This window comes from Corvus moneduloides, chromosome 1, assembly GCF_009650955.1.
Source record: "Corvus moneduloides isolate bCorMon1 chromosome 1, bCorMon1.pri, whole genome shotgun sequence".
NCBI classification, from domain to species: domain Eukaryota; kingdom Metazoa; phylum Chordata; class Aves; order Passeriformes; family Corvidae; genus Corvus; species Corvus moneduloides.
The window spans coordinates 19,008,369-19,026,926 of NC_045476.1; the positions used below are offsets into that span (position 1 = coordinate 19,008,369).

Below are 18,558 nucleotides of genomic sequence, written 5' to 3' on the forward strand. Positions count from 1 at the left end.
GAGCACAGGCTGAAACTATGTAACCCAGGTCTGACCTCCAGCCATCTGCTTCTATTACTGCCTCCACATCACAGCTGTGTCTCTTTGCACCTGGGCAAATGATTAAAAAAAATAAAAATCAGTTTTCCTTACCTTTAGGCTGAAATACCAGCTAAATAGGAACCTGTTCAAATTATGGTGAGTTTGAGATAGGCCCAGTTCTGAGTTACAAGTGAATTGTTACTCAAGTGATGTTGTTTTGTATTACAACTTTCAGGTTGAGACTGATTCTTCATGGTACAGCCACCAGGCTCTTCTGTACAGTCACAGCATCTGATGTAGAGCATTTAGTAAATATTAAGTTCAAGATAAAATACAAAATATTAAGGGAGTGATTTATTGAAACATCAATAAATAACAAGAATAGTACAAGCCTATATTTATTTCAGGGGGAAATTAACAATTAGGTACCTTTGGGAATGTCTGTCCCCTCTCTAAGAGCTGGACTCCTACAGGTGACACCGTTCTGAGCTGGGGAGGCACTCCAGGGTGTTTTGTCCTGGCAGAAGACATGCTGCTTCAGGAGGCTGGGGTTTTCATGTGACCTTCAAGCTCAAGCATCCTTCCTGTGTGATTTCTATCCCTTATGATAAGAAATCAATCACTTTAAGGATTTTAAGCTCAGGCACAATGGCTTCAGGTCCCAGCGGAACTTCCCTTCCAGGATAAGCTTTGTTCAAACCTGAGTTTTCAGTACATCTCATGCCAAAACTCATCTCTGGCACATGAAATCATCTGCTTGTTACAGAAGTCTTGAAAGAGCTTACAACTATTTTATTTTTTAATTCAGCTTTACAATAAGAAAACCAGAAGAGGGGAAAAGTAACTAAAAAAATCTGCACGTAACTAAAAAACAAGATTAAAATTTCTCTGGTAAAACCAACATTAAATTCTGTGATTACATTTTTATACAGTATAGCTTGTATGAAAAATGTTTTCCAAACTATAAAAAATTTTCAGGAAGGACCAAAAAAACTTTCCTTAAAAATTATTTATAGGATGTAGTCCAGGTGGAAAATGAAAGCACATCAATAGTGGTGAAATTTCTGAAGATTCAGAGCTTAACCATGGATTATGTTGTGATACAATTCTTCATAGCAAACTGTAAGTTTTCTGTCAAATCTAATTTTAGTGCATTTGCATTTTCCAGAGATTTAGACACCTTATAATTTATTTTAAAATTAAGTGTAAAGCATGCTTTAGTCAAGCAAATTTCACGATGTTGTTCCTCTATCTGTATATGGGTTAATAAATACTCTGTGGGGAAAAAAAATCAGCTCCAAAATTAGCTGAAAAGGTTTTTTTGATCGGAAGTAGAAGGGTAAGAGAGACATACCAGAATTGATATGTTTCATGATGTGACTTGGCGAAAATCCACAACAGATTAAATCTTAATTTATTTTAACGTAAACTGCCAACAGAAAACTTACAGTGCACTGAGCTCTTTAGAGGCTTAGAGCTAGACTTACAGAGCTAGTTTTCATCTCATTTTAAAGCACCTTGTGCCTAAACTATGCATTTCAGTTAAAATAAGCTGTTGTCAACAAGAATACAATTATGAAAGTTAAAAAGATAAGGTGCAGCCTCTTTGCATGGATCCCTTGTACCACACGCTGTTTCCAAACTTGTATTTGACAGTCCCCGTTATTAATGGCTCTAACTTTCAGGATATATACAAATTCCCAAATCTCCTTTACAATTTTACAGGATAAGTGAAGGATTCAACTTCATTTCAGACCAATATATATGGAAATTGCCCCACACTGATTTAGCAGCAAAAATAACAAGTTGAATTCCTCAGAGCAATATTGTATTTTTCCAACAGCTTATAATGCATTGAATTTATGCTTTATTAGAGCTTTCACCTGGTAATATGTAACCCTATGGAAAAACAGGCAGGGATCTTGGGACTGTAAAATTATTTCAATGTTAAGGTGACAGCTTTACATGTTTTTGACTTATTCTTTTACAAAGACGTTATTCTCTTCATCAACTGACATCAGCAAGGCCAGTAATTACTGAAGCCCTATCCACAAGCACATTCCAAAATAATTATTGTTCATATGGTTTTGAGGATGGAATTATTAAATTTATTTGTAACCTAGGAGCTGTGAATCATTCAAGTTTCAATAATATTAGTCCTTAAACGTTTAGCTCAAAGGTAGTACAAAATATTACTGTAATATAAGGAAGATCATCCCAAATTCTGAGATTCTATGAGAATTCATACTTCCTTTGCTTTCCAGGGCCATCTTCTAGAAGTCCTTAAGCATAGTCACGAATTCTCAGTTCAGTTTTCTAGAAGAGGAAACAAATAAGTTAGTTTAATATACCTTCAAATATGACATGATTTTTCATTTGTCTAAACAAACCAGTCAATTAAGGTCACATGTGAAAGGTCTCCATTTCAATAAAACACAACACAGCTTCAAGACACCTGAAAATTTGCCCTCTTACACCAAGGAGTAGAAAATTCACTAAGAATTTGGAACTGCAGATGGAATTCCTCAGAACAATCCCTGACCCCATGTGTGCTGGCTCAGCAGAGCAGCACTTAAGAGCTGTTTTCCCCAGGACTCCAAAAAATTTACAGTTAGAGGGTTCTAAAATCATGCCCTGAATCTAGACAACTTTTATTATTATAAAAATATATTTCTATCTGGGTTTAGGGCCCTCAGGACTCAGGTTTTCAAGCCTTCTTCAGTGAAGGCCCCAGTATGAATACCCAGATTTTCAGCATTAAGTTTCCCATAAAGGAAGAGGGGACAGGTTAAGAGATGCTGTACAGTGGGGAGTTCAGAGGGAGCTGAGCTACCTTTGTCCAGGGACAAGAGCTAAACACAAAGCTCTTGGTTACAGAAGGCTGTCCCTCCACCAGTTACACGGAATTTGCTTCACTGTGCAAAAGAGTTTAGAATTCATGGCTCCACAGCTGCAGCATGAGAGAAGTTTGCATGGTAGCAGAGACTCATGGTTTCTGCTGCAGGGACAGTTCATGTAGTTTAAAACAAAAAGTACAGACATGGTCAGTGCAGGCACTGTGAACAGCTGTTGCCTAAGAGCTCGCACACCTTAACCGAGCACAAACTGAAACTGGCCACGGGACAGGAGAGCAAGACTCATTTTGCAATTCCATTTTCTCACTGAGTGTACTTGATCAGCTTCCTACGCACTGCTAAAGGAGCTAGAACTCCAGGCAGAAACGTGCTGCAGAAGCACATAGTCCTTAAATTCTGGCTATGAGTAGACTTCTTCAGAAACAGACAGAAAAGCTGAAGAACACAGAAGATTCTTTCGTTGTTTCTGTTCTTGAAGTTCATCTCAAAACAATCCATGAATGAGTAAACAAAACATGGGGCTATATTTCTGTGTTTCACACTGGCACTGGTTTTACCACTGGTACAAATACTGGTGTCCAGAACTCAAAAAGAATGTTGAAAAACTGAAGCGTTTGGGAAAGAGGCACAAGAATCATCCTAAGACTCGAAAACAATTTTAAAATGAGATTCCAGTTGCTCCATTTGTTTTGTTTAAGCAAGAGATTATGAGATGACCTGGTGATAGCAAAAAAGTACCCATGGAAAAACACATCACAAGCTCTTTGTCAGCTACATAAAGATACAGGAAAATCTAATGGATGAAAACTGAAGCTAGACAAATCCAAACTAAAAGTAGTGTACTGTGGATACAAAAATGCTGCTAGCAAGGATTTTCTTGCTGTTTTCTAAGCCCATGAGAGACTTTTCTCTCTCACAGGAGAGGTAGCAGAGTTATGTAAACAATGAAACACCTGCAGCCTTGAAAAGTCTTGTTTATGGTATAGTAGAAAACTATTTTGACAATGGATGTTTTAGGATTTTAGCCAATCACCCCAAGGGGTGGCTGATCCTTTGTCCAATTAGACTATGAAGAAAAAAGTCAAGAGTTTGTAAAATAATTAAATAAATCAATCTTGCTGCACAATTCCTGCCTGCTGGATCTTCTCTCCTCCTCCCTATGGCTGCAGGACACAGTAATATACCCTAGGGCTTTTTTTTTTTTTTTTAATAGTGTACCATGTATTTATTCATCAAAGCTCTGAATCACTATGAGAAAATACTAGAAAAATTGCTGGAAAGGATGCTTTTCTAAAAACTGATTTCTGACTGAACCTGTGACTGGATTGAGAGTGCTTGGATTGAGAGTGCTACAGAGATCAGAACAGATGATCAAAAAAGGTGTTCAAGAACAGCACTGTTCAGAGAGAGAGAGAAAACACAGCCATGCAAGAGCAATTACCAGAACACTGAAGTTCATAGAAGCTTCACGTAAAATACTAAAAAAAATGTTTTGTTTTATAAAAACCCAACTTTGTCCTTGCTGACAAGGGGAAATTTCCACTTGCTAGTGCAAAGAATAAGCAAAATGTGTGTAACTGCCTGAAAGCCTTAGTAGTGCAATCTCTGGTTTCATCACAGTGCAGCAACACCAGTGCTGCTGCTGACAGCTCTGAGCCTGGGGAACTCCCTGGCAGATTTGCAGCCTTTGTGGGTGCTGTGTTGTTTACAAAGCCATGGGCTGGGCCCAAAGAGTGGTGATCAGCGACAGGAGTGTAGTTGGATGCCAGTAATTAGTGGTGAATGCCAGGGGTCCCCACTGGGGCCAGTCCTGTTTAACACCTTTAACAATGGCCTGGATGATGGGGCAGAGTGCATCCTCAGCAAAACTGCAGATTAAAACTGGGAGTGGCTGATACACCAGAGGCTGGTGCTGCCATCCAGAGGGACCACAACTGGCTGGAAAAATGGCCTGACAGGAACCTCATGGAGTACAACAAGGGGAAGTGCTGAGCCCAGCACTGCTTGGAGAAACAACTCCAGCCACCAGTATGTGCTGGGGCCTGCCCAGCTGGGAGGCAGCTAGACAATAAAGGATCTGGGCATGCTGGTGGACCCCATGTAAACATGAGCCAGCAATGTGCCTTTGCAGCAAAGGCCCATGGTTTTATGGGCTGCATTATCCCTTCCAACAGGGTGAGGGAGGTGATCCTTCCTCTCTACTCAGCACTGGAGAGGCCGCACTTGGAGTGCTCTATCTGCTTCTGGCTACATGAGAGACATGGACAAGCTGGAGAGAGTCCAACAAAGGGCCACATTAAAGGACTGGAGCATTTCTGAGGAGAGAGAAACACTGGCACAGGTTGCCCAGGGAGGTGGTGGAGCCTCCCTCCTTGGAGCTATTCAAAACCTACCTGTACACAGTCCTGGGCAACTGGCAACTGGCTAAGCAGGGATGTTGGACCAGATGACCTGCAGAGCCCCCTTTCAACCTCAACCACTCTGTTCCTGTGGTTTACCACAGGAGACAAAACTATACCATGAAAACTAGCAAACATTAAAAAGCTAGAACAAATTCAGCTAATTCTCCCAGGATCCACACACATGCAAACTCTCTGCAGACTGACAGAGGAAAAAAATGTAAAAGCCAAGAGCATACTAAGCTAACAAAATCAGGTATGAGGCTGAAGTAAGCAGACAGCAACTAGACAACACTCACTTGATCTGATGCTTAAAGAGCTAAGAAAAGGCAAGACCAGAGTACAACTGTCCTTCAGCTGAAGGAAGTCAAGGTAGATGTTACAAAAATATAATAGTAAGGTGCTAGTAGATTGTAAATATAGGTGACAGATGGCACTCTACAAAGGATGTGATAGGAAAACAATTCTCATGGCACAAGGGGAATAGGGAGTCTAGAAGCAGCGAAAATAGCTCAAGAGGATATGAGAAGTGAGAGGATCATGGAGACGCTTCCAAGCTATCCAGCCTCACTCCACTTGTGTATGCTCGAAATTATTCATCCAGCATCCCATTTCACAGATTTAAACATAAATTGCCACATATAAAGCATATTACATATAAAGGCAAATTAACCAATACTTTCTTATATTGACAAACTTGGAAGGCAAAGAATTTTATGTCCTGTCTAAATAACATGGTAATACTACCTATTGGTTTAAACAAGTGACACACAGTGTATGTATTCTATTGAATGCACTTCTTTACCTTCGCTTTCTTTGGAGATACACATGTACCAACCACTGGGCAATAAATGGCCATACAATAGCAAAAGCTAAAATACCAGGAGAAATTTCAAAGGGCCACCATGATGGTTTCTAAGGAAAATAGAAAAAAATTCCAGTCAGCCATCTATGTGCACATATTGAATACCACCTGTGTATTTCCATCACTTCAAATGCTATAGTACCAAAGCAGAAAATAATAGTAAGACAAGAAGAAAAGATTACTCTATCAAGTAATTTCCTTAGACAGATTATTTTTTATCTCCTAGTCAAGGAAGAGACAATACAAAAAGCATGTACCAAGAGCTAGAGATAAAAAACTCATCTTTTTTCACAGTTCACACTTTTTACAGATCATAAAAACAGTATTTTACCTTGACAGAGGAGGCGGGCTGGTAGTTTGACTGTAGTGTTGCAGGTTTTGCCTTTAAATACAAACAAATGCTGGTAAGTATAAAAAAGGAAATTGCAATTAAAATTCTTCTGCTTCACAAAACAAGAATATGAGGTTTTTCATCTTGTGATGGCTTTGCAATCTGTATATATCACAGTTTAATGCACAGAACCACCCCCATGCGATCCCACATAGCTGCTAACTTACCTCTCATGTTTCCACTACTCTTTATAGTAATTTTATCACATCTCTGTGTCTTAGAAAATTAATCAGTGTCTCTTACTGGACCTCTTTTACAGCTTTTGAAGGCTCCCCTGCCCAATTTGTCATTAAAACTTTCTCAACTCTGGTCTAGTCCCAGTTCCAACCCAGAGCAGAAATCCCAGCAGCTTAATTTGGATGACTGCATGTCTCAACACCAGTCTATACTAAGGTTAAAAGCACTGTTTTAGTTTGCCCTAGGCTACAGCTACAGCCATGTCTAACACCATAAAGGAAAGAGAATACTCTGTTCCATGTCTTCCAGACAATCCTGAAAATGGAAGTACAAGAAACTTTCCAAGACTATTCCCATACACTGTTGTGGTGCTACCACAGAAGCAAAGCAGCTGGTTTTCTAGGTCTTTCTTAATTTATGTAAGCGTGGAACAGAAGCTTCTGCTTCTCCTTACATAAGGACAGCAAGCACAGCATGAACTGCTGGGGAAGAATCTTTTACTCTTTCTTCACACATTGCTCAGGCAAAGAAAGAAAATCAATCTGTATTTAACCAAACATTAGATTCTTGAGTATCTGTGATGCAGCAAAATTATGTTTTTAATAAGTCCTTTTCCATGGCTGCCTTAGATTTGGAACATGTGCATCCCATAGGATAGTGCTTGTACAGCTTGCTCATTCTCATGGAGATCGAAATATATCAGCAAGTCAAACAAAACCAAACATTTTCAGGTTGCTGGTTCAACTATATTCACAACATGTTCTATTCTCCCGAAGAATACAGTATTTCTATTGAAACAGAAGGAAAAAGAAACACTGTATCAATCCACATCCACACTTGCTTAAGAGCTCTATTGGCTGCATGAGGACACGATGTACAATTCCAATAAAGCTGGATTACTTCACGAGGAAAGAAAGCTATGAACAATCAAGTCTTTTGCTAACTGAAAAATGGAATCTGAAGTTCTGCCTGCAAACATCCACCATCTGAAAGATGAAGATAATTTCTCACTTTCTCTGAAAATACTCTGAATTCTCTGGGATCATGTACTACTAACATTAACTACGGAGTCTCCATATAGAAACTGTGTAATGTGTATCAGTAACTATGGCTAAGATTAGTCTGATCAGAATCAGTGAAATAACATATGGTTAATTTCTAGGTGAAAATGCATGGTTTTGCTCACATGTACCAGAGTCCTGAATTGTGCTCCTGAGAGTAAGTACCAATAGGAAATTTTAACTTGGACTCAGCTACAGAATATAACTGAAATGTCTTTACAGTTTAAGAAAATATTGTCTGAAATTTTAATCTGAAAAAGCACACAAATATCCAAAGACATTTAGTAAAAGGTGATCAAGTAACTCCAAAGAATAGTACCTGTGATGCTGCAACAGCCTCCAGCATATGCAGCCTCTGCAGGACATTCTGCATGTCCTCCTGCAGCCGCATCAGCACTACTGCAATCTGCTCATTGAGGCTTCCCTGGGGACCTCTGTCGGCGCCCCAGCGCTCACCATCCCCTCCACTGCCCATCTGGCCACCCTGGGAACCATGTCCTAAAGGCTGAAGTCTATGTCCTGTTTTGAGGGGGGAAAAACAGAAACAAAAAACACAGAATGGGCTATGACTCTACTGAAAATGTTTAACAGTTCAATTTCCTCCCTCAATTTTCACCCTGGAGTGTGGTACTCCTCGTCACAGGCTATATTCAGACAGTTCAGCAGCACTGGGTGGTCACTGAAATGTCATCTGAGATGTTTCCCTACAGCCTCAGTGTGACAAATTCCTAGAACAACTCAAATTCCTAGAACTGCAAAAACATTTAGAAAAAGCTGTTAATTCACAACCAGTCAAGTTCAGTAGTAAATTCTGCCCTAGCAAAAAGTAAGATCTGTCTTAGTATGTGTTTTAAGTTTGGCAAAGTGTCCAGCTGGAAAACAAAGATCTCTGGAATACAGTGATAAGATAATTATTTGAAATCTACAATACTTGCTTAAACTAGATACAACTACCACTAGCCTGTCATGTTTCTGCCTGTAAGTAGCAAACTTCAGTAAAACAAGAGGAGAGGAGATGGTTAACTATAGTATGTTCTTTATAATAGTTTTCAACAGAAATGTTTTATCTGGATTTTCTTTTTAATTTTTCCATCTGATTACTTATAGGTGCTATACAAAAAGACATGCTATATATAAATAAAATACTTTCTGCCTTTTTTTTTTGTAAGTACAAGATAAACTAATTTTATCCTTGACTTTACAGATCATGCCACTGGAATACGGTGCTTCTTGTAGGTGACAGTATTAGAAGTATTACGGAATTAAAAAGCGCAGAGGTTCAACATAAATTGAACATCTGGGCTATTATGGGATTAAGAATCATTAAGTTTTAAGAATCATAATGGATAGTATCAGGATCACTCAAAGGTGTGGCTAACAGTCCAATTACATACAAAACAATGTGTCACTGATACCTTTCCAAGGCATTCCATGGTTTCAGATAAACCACCACAGAGCTATAAATGCCTATGTATTTAACAATAAATACGTAACTTCTAAAGAAACTCTTCTCAGGCACAGACTGGTTTTGAGGGTTACATCTCTAAAAACCTAGGTGCCATAAGCAGCAGCTGGAGTATAAGTTACCCACTGTATTAGCATTCTGTCATCTATTTTTATTGTGAAGAGCAGAAGCACTATACACATGACTGTCCCACTGGACCGTGTTGACAGGTGCTTCTCAGGCACCAGTAACTTACGGCAGTGAGGAGAGTGGGGAACACAAATGCAGGGTCACAGTACCTCTCCCTCTTCTGACATTGTAGAAATCTGATTTTTCTCCACCTTTTTTCTCCTTGTGAGGACCCCCATTACTGGCTTTGCCATCTTCTCCTCCACATTTGACTTCACCTTGTTCTTCAGCTACTCCCTCTCCAGTATTTCCAGGTTGGAGATTCCCATAAGTCATGCAAGTGTGCCTTGGAAAATCCGTATTTTCTAACAGAAGACTGTGATCTACATCCAAGAAATGGGATGAATGCTTTAAAGATCCTTTAGCTGATGTGATGATCTCCAAGGGCTACAAATTAACATTAGCAAGTAATTAAATTCTGTAAAATATGACAGTTAAACATTAAAAAGGAAAAAATATCATCTTTACTTTCACATTAAGAAAATACTTTGCCCAGAATTAAGACTTTTCTTTTGAGGGCAGCAGTTGTTTTCCTGTAGAATATACTTACTATTGTCTAAATGTCATTTCCAAATTGAGAAGGCATTTCAGGCAAATCTCACAACAGTGATGCCACAGGAATTTCTTTAGACATTTCCAACATACACTAATACTCAATAATTACTAAAATAGAACATTAAGGTCTAAAACCATTCAGTTTTCCCTGTAAAACTGGCTTTGCTACCTAGACAGTAAAACAGTCTCTTCACTTGAATTTGGGACCCGCAGTCAGAAGGCCCATGCTGTCAGCAACCTTTGGTAGGCAGTTTGTACTCACAGCAAAAAGAGCACGCTGCTTTATCATCAGCCTGCTCAAAACAGCTTGGCGGCACCCTGTACCACACAAAGGAAAGGCAGAGTATTCTATCGACTTCTCACTCAAAACTGGTGGTACTGGAGGAGGACATTAAAAAAGGAGGACACAGGGGCTGTTCAGGTTCTGCACCAGGACTGTCTTATGGTGGGTGGTTCTATCAGCCCTTGACATAGGGCAAGGACAGGCCCTTGCACAAGGATATGCTGAAGCAGACTCAGGACCTCAGTTAGCCAAAAAATACTTTCATGGAGAGGCCAAAATAACCAAAAGGATGGCCAGAGAAATGGAAACTGCTGCCCAGATTTGTCAAACAGCAGTTCTGGATCATCAGAACTGAAGGGCAGAGTGCTTGCCACTTTTTTTCGAAGAAACAGCTGTATTTATTTCTTTAAATGAACCTCTTCTAGTTTGAGTTCATTCACCTGTAGTTCTACTTGTGTATTTATTTACATATACCTAAACATTTGTTATTTTGTGCAAAACTAGAACTTTCCTCATGCAGGTTGGGAAACTGACAAATTATCCACCCACTTCAATTAAAGAATGTCAAACAAGCTTGAACAATACACAAGATTGGGAAATCAGCTAGATAAGACAGCTTGCAGCACTTCTATCAAATTACATTTCCCAGCATGCTTCATTACTGGGCAAAATTTTGATTTGTTAAAATTAATTCCCTACATACTCAGGGAAAAGCTAGACAAGAGAATGATGCAATATTTGAGTGCTTACTGGCTTTTCTGATCCCAGGCCCCATTCACATATTCCTCTCTAGAATTAGGAAACAAGGTATCTGAGTACAATCTACAAAGCCCACACTTAACCTGGGCCTCTGAAGGAGGTCTAGACCAGTAAGCCACCTAAGGCTACAGTTATGAGTAGTAATGAGCAGGAGCACAAATCCAGTCAAAACTACGGCAGCACAGTTGGTGCTCACCTTTTATAGGAAAGTCAGAGATGTACATTATGACTGAAGAGAATACAAGAGAACACAGAAGTCCTTGTTATCTCCCACTTTAGACCTAGGCTACTTGCAGGCACTGGTCTACAGGCCACCTGCTAATGCTTATTCTTTATTTATTCTAAGAAACAAATGCAGAATTCATCAGGGCATAAAAAAAGCAAGCAAAAAGTGAATTGTTACAAAGATACTTCCCGTTTCTTAAAAATAGCTGAATTTTGGTCCCTACACATGTTATGAGACCATAAATTAATTTGTGGGCACAGACCTTAGTTTCTTTGTACTGTTCTTCCTTTTTTAACAATTGTTTCTTTATACTGTTGTTTTTGAAGCCTTCTCCTCACATAAATTCTCTGAGGGCTTCAAGGCTTTTAGATCAGCAGTAACCAAGTTGTAAAATGCTGACAAATAGTTCAAACAGAAGGACAGCATGCATGAGCCACATCATTCACCTCTGCATCTCCATGTTCACCTGATGGAGAGGAACCTATTAAAAAATAAGCAGCATACCAGCTTCAAAATGCACCCAGGAATACTAAACCCCTACCTCTTCTAGTCCAAGCTGCTCCATAGAGTCACAATAAACTTCACTGTCTGAATCACTGGTTAAATGCTGAGCTGCTGAGATCTCTTCAGTATTCTCTTCACTTGCACCTGCAGGGAAGGGGGGATAGCACACCTGCTTTGTAAATGCGAGTCAGTTGAGCCAACCCTGGCAAAGACTAGTGCAATGAGTTAAAATGTGTAGGTGAGCATCAGTTAATGACCTGTCTATCTACGACTGTCATCCTAAACTTAGATTCTGAATAAAGATGTTATATTAATTTAGGAATTACATAAAACCTTTACTGTGGGAAAACTATACCTCATACTGACTTTTCTGCATTATAAATTTTAATTTTGCCTTTTTCATTACCATCTCCTTCCTAAGCTCAGTATAAAGTAGTTTTGCCTAAAGTTACATTAGTATTAAAAGTATATATTCAGATCCCAGTTTCAACAAATTGGCATTTATAAAATGTTCAGCCTTTCAGAATGATAGATCAGATATAAGTGATTTTTGTTTTACTACAAATTCACTTTCAAAGGCAAATAGTATTTGCATAGGTAACATAATGATATTACAAGAAAACAATTCTATTTCTGTAGGCTTGGGCCTCTCTGTCTCTGAATTCATCTCTCTTTCTGTAGGACATAGTAAAAAAAAAAAGCTTTATTTTAAACTGGAATTAGTTGGGGTTTTTTTTTAGTATTCTGTCTTCAGGTTTTTGCAACTGAAAGACACCATTGCTACTCTCTGAATCCTGGGATTAAGCTTTCAGAAAAAGAATGTATTTCATGAAAAACATATGCAAATGAAAACATGGTCTTGGAAGGACAATACCTTGGTGAGCAGCATTATGAGCTATTTCTAGGCTTGGCTCCATTTTATTTGTTTCTTCCTCTGGGTTCAAGCCATTCAAGGCAGATTTGGTCTGGATGCCATTCTGCATATCTGGGATAAAGCTGTCCTTATAACAGCCATTACTAACAATACTTTCCAAATCCTTAGCAGCTGCTGATTCAGGTTTCACATTCTTATAATCTGTAAAAGAAAAGAAAACTTTGCAAAGAGAAAGCTCTACACCTAATAGCTCAAAACATATTTCTTCAAGCACCTAACTTGCTAATGGACCGTATGTACAATGTATCTGCAGAACAAAACATGTAAATGCTCCTAGATTCCCATTTGTGTGGATTGTCTTGTCCTTATAAAAAGTATAAATGTAAAATTTAATTTGCATAAAGAGCAGATACTTTAAACATAAGTAAGTAAATCCAAAGTACGTCTCTCTGCTAAACGAAATAATAATCCTAATGTCCTTGGAGAACATCGGTATAGAATTCTAAGTATGCAATTTCATTTGGTTTTCAGCAGATGCTCTTATTTCAGCATCCAATTCTTTATGGACTCTCTGAATGAATCTCACTGAAAGTTCTGTTTTATTTTCTCTGAAGAAAATAATTTTCAATTCTACTCATACAGGCCATGTAGCCAGTCACCGTTCTTACAAAAAAGCACTGGCAACAAAACCCAAAACAATGCAGGGTATAGATGTTTAGATAACCTTCTGACAGAACTTGCTAGGCAAGTCAAAAATCATATGGCATAGTTTACAAATTTGTACTAGTTTTAATTCTTACAGCCTAGGTTGAAACACAGACATTTTTCACATACGCATTCACATATACTCGCATCTAATTCTCTTAGAAAAGTACAGCATTCATGATACTTCACCACTTAGGTGACTAAGAATAACTCTGGGAGACCCAATGGTCTGGAAAACTTACCCTTTCCATTTATCTGCAGTTCTTTTTCTTCCTCTTCACGAAGCCCTTCTTCTTCCGATTCTGCTCCGCTATCACTGCTTTCAGCTTTTCCATTTACAGCCTTTATATTTGGAGTGGAATTCATAACATTACTAAGGTCTAAGAAAAAAAGCAAAGAAAAAAAGATGTAGTTTAAAAGAAACAAACATACACCACCACCCCCAAAACTATCAGTCACAGTTCTAGGAAAGTATTTCCATATTAGAAGATGTACCAAATAATGGCAGCTTATTTCTGTAAGCTCTTTATTAATTGGTTTAACGTTTCTCTTTTGTGGCCCATCACTGAGTGCCTGACCGCTGGTGCAGATATTCTCAATGACTCTGAGACAACCCACAGGAAAGAGACTGCAGCCACTTCCAGAAGAAGACTCAGACCAAGCCTATTACAGTATTTACGTTACAGCTGCAGCTGGGACTGATGTGGCCATGTTCTTTTAAACCCAGAAGTCAGTGTTTTAACAGAATTTCCCTTTTGGGCTGAAATGCTTCAAAACTGCTCACAGTTCAAAGGCAAATCTTGAAACAATCTATTCAATTATGTGAACAACAGAATTCTGAATAAGGTAAATACAATATTCCACACATCTGCTGTAATTTATGCAGATGCAAAATATGGTAAGAAGACTTACATTTATACAGATCTTTACCTAGCAAACGACACATGGAAATAAGTTCTCTGATTTCAGTGAAAAAGTTGATGACATTAATATATACACTGAGCATTTTTTTCATAAATATTTAAAAAAACAAATATTGAAATAGACTAAGTAACTACCAAATCCTTGTTTTCCATATCTTTGATCACAATTTACTGTAACTGTACAAAGAACTGAAATGTAAAGACTCTTTAAAAATATGAAGTATATAAAAGGACAATTCTACCACATCCTGTAAAAAAAGTTACAGTCAAATACATCCTGACGATCATTTAAGCCTCCTATGTCAGGACAGAGTATAAAGGTACAGAGGTTCTGTGAGACACAGTTTACTGGCTCCACGGCTGAAATCTGACTGTTTTCGTTGTCACCACAGCATTTCATTTACATAATTGCTACGTTCCCTTGTCAGAACCTTGAAAGATTTATTCTTACATTTAGGCTTAACATTAAACAGCAAAATAGTATCCAATTACACTGGAGTTGCCAAATCAGCTTCACTACTTTCTCTGCTGCATGGTTAATTTAAGGCTAAGGCTTTTTTCTAGTTTAACCTTCCCATGAAGAGCCTTCCCACACTTCTCTAGTTTCCAAGCTTATCCACAGCACTTAAAAAAAAAGAAAAAAAGGTAAAATAACTTACTGTATAGTAACAATGAGTATGTTAAATATTAAGTTCACCTGAGTTTTATTGCAAGGTAATGTTTCTGTGGGCACCCTGCATCACTGTTTTGGATTGCTAACCCATCTCTTATCTGAAGATTAAAAAAACCCTGCTTTATTGTAAAACAAGAATTGGAAAAGCAATTGTCTGTCTTGTACAGTACAAGAATATAAGCACCTGCTCATTTTCTCCTTGTTGAAGGACACTTCTTATTGGCACAGAAATTTGTTTCACAAAAGAGAAATACCAACATATTCTCATCTTTTTTCTCACGTGTGTGTTTCATTAATTGTGAATCCAAGTTCTCAAGATGTTTTTCTGAGAAGTAGCAGCATAAGAAGTATAAGGCAACAGTTATGTCCTCACAGCATGAGCATTAGGCACAGACACAGCCCCCTTGGCACCGTAAGGCACACATCACCCTTCCTTTTGAACAACAAGGGAGCGGGGACACAATCATCCATGCGTCCTACCCAGCCGTGGGAGTGAACAGGAAAGACAAGACCAGGAGGAACACTGAGCTGTGAAGGCGAATTAAAACTGTAAAGCTCCTCAGCCTACCAAAGCTACTGTAAAAAGCCCCAGCTATACCATAAGCTTTTTCCTAAGATTTACTTATTTTCTTTTTGAAAGGAAGGTCTTTGAACATTCAAGCATGTTTTTTCTTCGCTTACTTTCAGTAAGGAGATTATTCATTTGGGGAAACTTCTAAGTGATACATCACGTACATTTAAATTAAGAGGAGGAACTAGGAGAATGTATCAACAGTTACAGATTTATGGTATCACACCACAGGACACCTGGATAACTGAAATCCATCAGGAGCATATTTCTTCCACAAAGTCATTCTTAGCAACAGTGCTCCCAAAGACCATAAAGAGGCATTGCTTTGATGCAGACTCTAAGAACAAAACCCTGTACAGTTTGGCCACTTGAAAGGCCAGGCCTGATTGTGTGCTTTTCCTCAGAACCCTTACACTGCTATCCCTCCTCAGGTCCATCCCCAACTGCTCTTACTACACGGTAAAACCAAGGTTGGCTACCATCCTCGTTGCTCTGAGTATCTGCTAAGGAACCAGATATGATGACTAATCCTGGGGGTGACAGGGTTAAAGACTAAACAGAGCCAAGTAGCAGTGACTTCTACATCCCCTGTTAGTAGGTTAATGGCTGTTCTGTGAGGAATGTATATTCTTAATGTGAATGACACAAGTTAAGCAAGCTTTTAAAACCTTACTTGGTTTGTGCTAATCCCACCCAGCCACCCCTCACCCCTTTATTTCATTTACTCACTTCAACTGCATGCAAAATGTTAGTAGCTCTTTCTGTTGCCATAGTTTATATACTATAGAATTCCTCTTCATTTATTACTTTCATCTCACTACATACAACATCAACCTGTGAGATTTGTGACAGCTTTTAAAGCTAAATAGTAGGAGCTGTGTAACAGTAACAAGACGAAATAGAAAGGAAGACGATTTTACCAAAAAAAAAAAAAAAAAGGCAAGATGGAAAGGATGTGAAGAACAGACATGCAGCTTCTCTACAAACTTTCACTAGATGTTTATTTTCTAGTCACAGCTCTACAGCTCTATTGAGGGATTTCTAAAGCCATTCTAAATATATTCTTTAAAGGGAGCACTACAATTCTTTTCAATGACCTGTATAATGGGGCTAAGTTTCTCAGAAGTATGTGATCTCTAACTCTCCACATATTTTGAGGCTGTTTTCGTTACCCAGATGGGAGTTCAGAGCTTAAATGCCTCTGTAGATATGCCCCAGCTTGAAGGTCACTTTGCAAAGAGAACCTTGCCTAGCAGGTTTTTCTCAAATGCCTTGTATTTTTGTTTTATGAACAGGCATGTAATGCTTATACAAAATTAACATGCATTGCTGGACCTGTACTGATGGTTAGCCCAGTATCATCCTCATACAAGTACTACAGCCTCTCACATGCTTTGAAAACACCAGTGATCAGGAGCCAGTCTACAACAGCACATGAAAGACATGATAAAATATTTAGCTAGCTGTGTACACCCTCATTGTTTAATAAAAATTACATGCTTTCATGAAATACCTTAACTTTATTATCTGTTCAATAGCAGCAAAATCTTAGCCACTAGAAGATTATTTCCATGACCTACACTTGTATCACCTTGTAAAGGGATCTCCCTGCACGCCTGTGTTTATGTTAAACCGCCAGGAGACCTATATACTGTACAAAATTGTTTTGATAATCAGGTAACTATAATTATTTTCTAGCCATCAACCCTTGATGTTTCATGCTTGTTACCGATCCAAGTAGGCTCTCTGCTTCAATTCCAAGTTTGTGCAACCATGTTCTGCTGTTTCCAATACACGTGGTTACACAAATCCCCACCTCATTTTGAAACTGATATACTGAAATACTGCAAGGAGTGCCTGCAGGAGACACAAGAGGTACATGCAAGCATCTGGGAGCAATAAGCTCTTCAGCTAGAACAAGAGTTTCTATACCCTCATTTCCTTACATTCTTTTTAATGTAGGACACTACAAAGAAAATTTCCGGGGGCCCAGCCTGCTCTGTAACATCTGTTCTACACTACTCAAACAAGAGCCCATCACAAATAAAAAGAGATTTTAGAAGAGTCTGTCAGAAACACAGACTGAAAAATCTAAAATTCATCACTTTAACTACCATGGTTTTATTTTTTTTAAATTTAAGTGCATTAGGTACAAGTTCTCTGAAAAATGTACACCCTAAATACACATATTGGGGCAGCCACATCTTCCTCTATATAGTTTTCCTTTTTTTTTTTGTGGTTTAGTCTTCCTAAACTTTACTATAACAGAAAAAGAAGCCTCTCCTCATTTTTATTTTTCTTTTAATATACTCCAAAAGACTACAGCCTTGTTTTGTCAGCACTCCTCTCTCTGCTTATGTGCTTTTCAGGCTGTTACACCCAAAGAGATGCCACTGTATTTAATAAAACAATTTAATCCCTTTATTTACCATTAATAAGCATTAAAACAATAGCTTGTGGATAAGAACAAACACAGAAAACAGCAACTTTTCAGACATTTATATTAACTTGCAAGTACAGTACTTAGGATTACTGACTAGTCATCCCAGACCTTTACACTTTCCAGCATCTAATGGATATTATCTACTGAGTTTGTCATTTCCATCCATCTCACCAGTACCTTTTCCCTTGAATTTTCAGAATATGTGCCATATAAATAAAGATACCAAGTTTTGGGGTTGACTTGGATGCATTTCCCTCCTCCCTGATGCTCCTCAGCCTTCTGCAGTAGAGACAACCTTCCTGGGATTTCCTGGCAGACAGAAGCCCAGGGAGAACAGCAGCTGCTCCACAGGCATTCCCAGCACTAGCAGGTAGTTCCACAAAGGCCCCCAGATGTCCAGAGCACAGGGCCACCAAGCACATGCAGGTTGGTTACGCGGTGCACGTGCAGCAAGACCAACGGATGCAGGCTTTGCCAGCTTACTGTCAGCACCTTAGCCAACATGTGAGAATGAACATGAACAACAGCTGCTTCTTAGATATTGTAACTTGCAAGCATAGTAAGATCACTCCAGGATCCAGGATGTCCCCAAGTTCGGTACTACTTCCCTCTGGGAGGAGCAAAACTTGCTAAGCTCTCT

The 18,558-nt window shown here is 38.8% G+C and overlaps 1 protein-coding gene across 4 annotated transcripts in view; it reads right to left on the minus strand.

Moving 5' to 3' along the window:
- Positions 1–350: 350 nt before the first annotated feature.
- The window catches only part of ACBD5 (acyl-CoA binding domain containing 5), a 30,581-nt gene continuing 12,373 nt past the window's right edge, over positions 351–18,558 (minus strand). For 3 of the 4 annotated variants that reach the window (XM_032114786.1, XM_032114868.1, XM_032115047.1), the window contains 8 exons: positions 13,551–13,688; positions 12,604–12,804; positions 11,767–11,873; positions 9,513–9,789; positions 8,089–8,288; positions 6,472–6,522; positions 6,081–6,190; positions 351–2,337 (listed from right to left, as the gene is read on the minus strand). In XM_032114786.1, the coding sequence (XP_031970677.1) occupies positions 2,325–2,337; positions 6,081–6,190; positions 6,472–6,522; positions 8,089–8,288; positions 9,513–9,789; positions 11,767–11,873; positions 12,604–12,804; positions 13,551–13,688 (1,097 nt within the window). In that variant the 3' untranslated portion in view covers positions 351–2,324. The remainder of the gene's footprint in view (positions 2,338–6,080; positions 6,191–6,471; positions 6,523–8,088; positions 8,289–9,512; positions 9,790–11,766; positions 11,874–12,603; positions 12,805–13,550; positions 13,689–18,558) is intronic. The other variant, XM_032114960.1, reaches the window with a different exon arrangement.